At 31.5% G+C, this 7,388-nt stretch overlaps 1 protein-coding gene across 1 annotated transcript; it reads right to left on the bottom strand.

The window, feature by feature from the left end:
- Positions 1-4,421: 4,421 nt before the first annotated feature.
- On the bottom strand, positions 4,422-6,221 carry LOC132942682 (uncharacterized). Its single transcript, XM_061011283.1, has one exon. The coding sequence runs from the start codon at positions 6,219-6,221 to the stop codon at positions 4,422-4,424; it is 1,800 nt and encodes a 599-aa protein (XP_060867266.1).
- Positions 6,222-7,388: the final 1,167 nt, after the last annotated feature.

Genomic DNA, 7,388 nt, shown 5'->3' with positions numbered 1-7,388 from the left:
TAATACTCGGTCCAGCCGTAGCTAACTAATATACACTAAAATATACTTCATTTAAAGCAAAACGTATACCCACGAAATTACGGGAAAATACGACAAGACTGATAGAGTCTATACGACAAACGCATGTGAAAGTTTTCATTCAGATTTTAACTCAAATTTTTATCACCAACATCCACATATTTTTAAAATTATTGAAATTCTCAAACTTTTTCAAGTAAATACATATATTAAAATATAAACCACAATTAGTAACAAAAAACCAAAAATCAGTAAAAAAATACACCGAAAAAGAAGATTTCATAAATAAACAAATTTCAGATTATACAACGAACAAAATTAATCAATACGATTATGTTAAGTTATAGAAATAAACCTCATAAAATATAAAATTTCGTATTATACGATTTTTTTATATTTTTTTAATCACCATATTATTATATTATTTATTTGTGAAAATGCCCTATAACGATTTTTATTACCTATATTTTTTAATCGCCATATTAGGTATATCTTATTTATTTGTGAAAATGCTCTATAACGATCTTTATTATATTTTTTAATCATCATATATTTATTTTTTTAAATACATATAATACATATTTAACTTTTTCCGCCGTGTAGGAATTAACATACGTACCTGGTTTATACCGTGTAGGAACTTACATATGTACATTTTTCTATCGTGTAGGAACTAACGTATGTATTTTGTGTACCTACTACTCTTGTGTAGGAACTTACATTCACCCACTCAAACCCCTCCCCCCAGACAAAAAAAAATAATAAATCATGTACACAGTTATATGAATTGCCTTACGAAATATGTATCGTAATAAAACGTATCTACACTTAAAATTGTATAAGTACTTACTAAATTAGTCAAACAATAAAACTAAATTTAATTTAATTTTTATCAGCGATTAATAATTGTCTATTACTCGGCTACACTGATAAGAATATAGCGTTTCACTATCGTCTTGTGGACCTGACTTGACAGACAATAAGATCAATAGTTGTCAATATACTTTGTATAATAATACACTATAATATGTTATTAATGCTATACTATATTACTATAAAGAGTCGTGGTTTCATAGAGTATTACTCTATGAGTGGATCTTAAACTGTAGCATGTGGAAAGCTGTGTGATGGTAGTACCTACCAACAGTTAATAAACTAATATATTTATTCATGTTTATAACGGTTTAATATTAAGAGGACGCCACATTGGAAATTTTTTGTCTCTGTCTGACTGTCTTATATCTCGGAGGCTTTTATTGATACTTTTACTAAGAATTAAGTTATGACCATTTTTAAACTGTACATTTTTTGTACATTTTAAAATGGTCATAACTTACTTAGAAATAATAATACCAATAAAATCTTCCGAGGTGCACTTAAAATTTTATAAAATGTAAATTCACTTTAATTTTAGAAATTACAGAGTAATATTGTGTTATTGTGAACGTAAAATTTGGCATGTTGTATACGTTTGTAAGATGTAACAACCAATGTCCGTGTGGTCTCCTCTTAATATATTATGTTTTGCGCAAATAGATACTAATTTATTATACATACTATTAAATGTACTTAAATTATTATTTTTATACATCATTATTGTAAAATTTTTCATAAACTTTGAACGTTTTTTTACATTATTTTAAGTCATTACAAACAACATAAAATATTTATAAGTTCTAAGAACTAAGTAATAAGCTACTTGTCCAAAATTGGATTTTTATTGATCGAATACTCAGAATAATTAAATAATATTACGTTAGAGAATATGAAATTAAAAATGCATGTTGTAATTAATTTAAAAATTAAATTTAAAATTTTACCTATCGAAAGCACAAACTAAATTCACTTTCCTATCGAACAAGATATTGTTGAAGAAAATCGAAGCAGTTTTATTGCCCCAAACGGTGGTGACAGACACAAAATTAAAAAATTAAATTAAAAATTAAAAAAATCAAAAAACACACGTTATTGTAAAATTAATACATTCATCGCTCCGCTCAGAATCTAAAATTGTAAACGAAAATTATTTTTGTGCTATATAAAATCTTTTTTTCACCGTTCATTTGTACAGTTTTGTAACTGTATTGTAGTTTCCGTGAGCGATGATCAAAGCTTATAAATGCGTATTATTCAACGAGAGTAATTAATAAGACTAATTAATAATCCTGTTACTTGGTACCTATGTAAATTAATATAATATTATAAATATTATTAAATTTTATTAAACTGTATCTCGGCTAGTCAAATTGCGTGTTTTCACGACATGTATTAACGATTTTTAAAATATGTTTTTGTTTACATTATTACATTATTTAAAAAGTCAACACACATTTTTTATTATGATTAAAAAAAAAATATATATATATTATAGGTATTCATTTTGCTATTTTTTAACGCTTAACTTTTAATATTTAATTTTTAATGATCTCGCTAATTGTCTTGTTAGGTAACTTTTCTAATTGTAATTATTTTAATGATATTATTATTATAACTAGTGTTTGAAAATTTCATGAAATTTAAAAAAATGAAATATTTCAAATGTGTGAAATATTTCAGTATTTTAAAAATTTTGTTTTATTTTTAAATAAGTTTTATATTTACATATAATTGTCATAAATCACCTTCATAATTGTATGGTGCCTAAATGTATACCTAACGTTTGGTATTATACATTTAAAATGGTATTCAACATTTTAAAATATTTTAATGTTTAAATGATACAAGTAGGTATACTGCAATAGTATACTGAATTCTTACATTAGAATTTATAACACTGAACATTGTGTTAAAAAAAAATTTCAATGTTTCACGTTTTTATGAAATATTTCATACTTCAAACACTATTTAAAACTATATATTATAATATAATAGTTATGTATAACTAAGTTTCTAAAAATAATTACTATGCAGTCGCGTATAATATTGATTTTACTACATTTTAGCTATAGCCACGTTGATTATGTTGGGCGTTAAACAAAATCCATAATTAAAAAGTCCACAATCGCGTAATTGTCACGGTGTAACCTAACCGAGAGTCGATCCTTTGAGCTACGTGAACCCATACGTTACGCCAACGACCTTTTGAAATTCATCCCGGGAAATGTGTTCAACATATTATTACGTTATAGTCGATAGAACGTGACACACGAGTGTCAAGTGAACATGAAATAAAACATAGGCCAATAACTGATGACCGTCTAAATTATAATAACAATTAATATAAACATATTATTATAACACGAGTATTGTTTATATTTATTGTCTCATTCACATTTAATTTTATTTTATCGTTAACATTGTTTTTTAAAAATACATTTGCGGATTAAGGTAGTCCGCGGGGTTAAATTTAACTCTAATATTATACACTGTGTATTTCAATCAAGTAAATTGAAAGAAGAAAATGCATTTGTTTTTATTTATTAAGGAGTTATTACTATATATAGCTTTATAGTCCAGTAAGTGTATCGCACTCTAAAATAATTCAGTGACGACAGTTGACAAAATTGTATTGGTATTGATTGCAATATTGTCAAGTGACTTCGGCCGATGCCCTATAATAGTACTATAGTAGTATAGTAAATTGCCTTTACTTAACAACGTTAAGTTAAGTTCGTTAAACTTTACCAAATATTTATTTCATTCTGATTTTGATAATTATTTGCATTGTTTTGCGGGAAAGAATGTAAGACTCGTCATCGTTATTATGTTTTTATTGTGTTTAAAAAAAAATGTATTTATTATGATACATTTGAATAAAATGAGTTGAATTATTCTTCAAATCAGCAAAAGGAAAATACACACAACCTGGTATCGAAAGCTGACACTTCGTAAAAATCATTGTACAACCGATTTGACACTTCCCGGGATTTGAGAAATTTATATAAATATACTCAAATCTGTTAATATTATAATGCGATTTGTCAAAATTAGGGTTGAAATTGATATCCCCTGCAGGCTTGCCACCGCTGTGTATGTTCATCCATTGCTTGACACTAAACGATACGGCTAGTGTGTTTAAGAAAATATTCGGGTTACGGCACAGTGTGAATTGTATAAAATATAACATCGGTTCTCTACCGTGACAAATTTTTAAAAGTCATATAATAATATCATGTGTATTATAAAAATATATCTAGATAATAATCTTTATTATTCCTTTTAAATGGTCGATAAAAGCAAACAAATATTACCTACGTAACAAGTTTTTTTTTTTTTTTTTTTATTTACATAAGCCGCAACAGCAAAGGTTATTGGCATTAAAACATTAATATTTTTTAACAAAAAGAAACATTAATAGTGATATGTACAGAGAAATAGAATATGAAAATAACAATAGATAGATACAAAGATAAATAGAAAAATGAGTACATAATAATGAACAGTATGTTTGAGAAATATCTAGGTTATATTAAGTGATATAATCCCGTTAATTTTAAAAAGTTAATTATTTGCTTTATGTTGATAGACTGTGGGCTAAGGGCTTCTTCCAGGTTGTCTGATATGTTGAGGTTAATTCTGATGTCGGCGAATTTACGGCAGTGACATATTATGTGTTCAACCGTGGAGGTTTCACCGCAAGTTTGGCATTGTTCGGGTTCGGATCTGTCCATAAGATGTTTGTGAGTCACCCATGTGTGGCCTATCCGAAGTCTGTTTAATATTACTTCCTGGCGTCTAGGTAATAAGAAGGATGGCCATGGGGAGACTGTGGGCTTTATTTTATTGAGCTTGGTGTGTAGAGTTGACCATAGGATCTGCCATTGGGCTAGAATGTGGTTGTCGATGGTAGTTTTGAGGTCCTGAAAAGTACAGGTGTGGATTTGTCGGGAGAGGTGGGAGGAGATGGCTTCTTTGGCAAAAGTATCGGCCAATTCATTACCTCGGATTCCGACGTGGCTAGGAACCCAACAGAAAATGATGGTCTGTGTATTGGATTTGAGGCGGTGTATCTGGTTGTGGATTTTTCCGGATATACTGTTGGGTTGGTGGATATTTAGGATACTGGTTAAGGTGCTGAGAGAGTCGCTAAAGATTATGGCTTTATTCATTCTATTTTCATATATTATGTCGAGAGCTAGGGAAATCGCAGTTGCTTCGGCTGTAAAGACTGAGCAGAAATCTGGTAGCTTGAACATTTGTTTTGTTTCGTTATATACCACTGCTGCTCCTACACCCAAGTTTGTTTTAGAACCGTCGGTGAAAAACTTAGTATGCTCTTGGTGATTTTCCGAGATTGAAAGAAATTCTTTTCTGTATATGCTGGGCAAAGTATCGGTTTTGGGGAGTGAGGATAATGTGGTGTTTATATTGAAATCCATGATCCACGGGGGAGTGAGGGGACCTTCATGTCTGATAATTCCGGAAATATCAATATTTGTGTTTTGAAGGAGGTTTTCGATACCTTGATGTATGGGGAGGTTGTTTTGTGTACGCCTGGCGGCTAGAAGCATGGCATTCTTTTTCCTTATTAGGCAAATGGGGGGGGTTTGAGTAATGTTAAGTAGGCTGGGGATTGGGCTCGAACGAAATGCTCCAGAGACTAATCTTAGGCCCGAATTGTGCACTGTTTCGATCATTTTTAAGTTCGAAGAACTCGCATTTATGAAGAGGAAGGACCCATATTCTAGTTTTGAAAGTATGATGGATTTGTATATCATTTTGAGTGAGGACGAATTTGCGCCCCAAGATGTGTGGGCCAACATCTTGAGGATGTTTATTCTTGTTATTGTTGTTTTTCTAAGTTCTTTCAGGTGGGCGCACCAATTATTTCTTGTGTCGAATACGATTCCTAATATTTTTAAAAGTCTTGTGTTGTGTATAGGGGTATTGTTTATTTTTATGTTTAATGTCTGGTATTTTTTTTGAAGGGTGAAAATGATGCTCTGAGATTTTGGGGCGGAGAAACGGTAACCGGATTTTGATGACCATTTTTCTAGAGATAAGAGTGCGTCTTGTAATACGGGTTGTATATTTTGGGTGTTTTTACCGCAGCACCATATGTTTAAGTCATCTGCAAAAAGTGATGATTTCACGGGGAATTTGATTTCTTCACAAAGGTCGTTGATTGCAACTAGAAATAATGAGACGGATAGAGTGGAGCCCTGAGGCACACCGTTTTCTTGTTTGAATACCTGAGAGAGGTGGCCATTGACTTTAACCTGGAAGGTTCTGTCTGATAAAAAGTTTTTAATAAAGTTGAGCATGTTGACCACCGACAGTTAAACACGTGTGTAGCTCTCGAAATTGTGCGCATTTATATAGCTTCCGATAGCAGTATAGTGCTCCGTTATCTACGCTGACGGTCGATAAACAGGTAATATGTTTTTAACGATTATTTAATATCGACCAAACTTCGTAATGAATAACAAAGATAAAACAGGCAGTCTGCCTTTAATAAAATCCCCGTACAGAAAGAATATCCCAACAATTCTTAAAAACGCAAACAAAAATACAATTAAAGTTACTCATGCAAACATCGCATCAAACTTAAAACAAAACACAAAGTCAAACTCAAATGTCGTAATTAAAAACAACAACAGCATAACGCCACTACCTACCTCTACCTCTCATCACATCAAATCTCCGTCTACCTCATCTACGGCTTCCCCGATAATCGCCGCCGTTATTAATAATAACACCACTACCGCCGTCAATAATAAACCAAACGAAATCGGCATCGATGCCGATAACCCTCAGCGCAACACACTACAAAACCTCAACCAACCTCCCAGTTTCGCCACCATTACTTCAAACGAAAAAACGCCGTCTAGAGAACAAGCATTAGTTTTTAACTCCATCGACGGCATCCGCCAAGTTGAATACATCCTTGAAATCGCAAAACTGATATCTCCAAAAGACATAATATATGTATCAAGAATCTCAAACAACCGTTTTTGCATTTTTCTTTCCAGCAAAGATATCCTTGAAACACTACTCGGAAAATCCGAAACTATTTCAATAAATGAGCACATTATTCCTATGCGAAGGTTAATTAACCCAGCAAAAAAAATCACTCTATCTAACGTTTGCCCCTCTATTCCAAACCAGACAATTCTTAATGAGTTAAAAAAAATCGACATAATCCCAGTATCTCAAATTAATCACATAAAAGCCGGAATAAATATTGAAGGCTTCGAACACATACGGAGCTTTCGTCGACAAATGTTTATCAAACAAGAAGACCTAAACAAACTACCCGGCTCTTTAGTCATCAATAACAACCAAACATTGTTTCGAATATTTTTCACTGACGACAAGATCATCTGCTTCTTATGTAAAGGAGTGGGACACACTACTGCATCTTGCAAAAAACACACATCTCCAGACAACCCGCAATTCATACAACCACACAAACCGCCCCAAACGATGTC

The sequence above is a fragment of the Metopolophium dirhodum genome, chromosome 4 (genome assembly GCF_019925205.1).
Source record: "Metopolophium dirhodum isolate CAU chromosome 4, ASM1992520v1, whole genome shotgun sequence".
Lineage (NCBI taxonomy): Eukaryota > Metazoa > Arthropoda > Insecta > Hemiptera > Aphididae > Metopolophium > Metopolophium dirhodum.
This window is presented reverse-complemented; position numbering and strand designations above follow the sequence as displayed.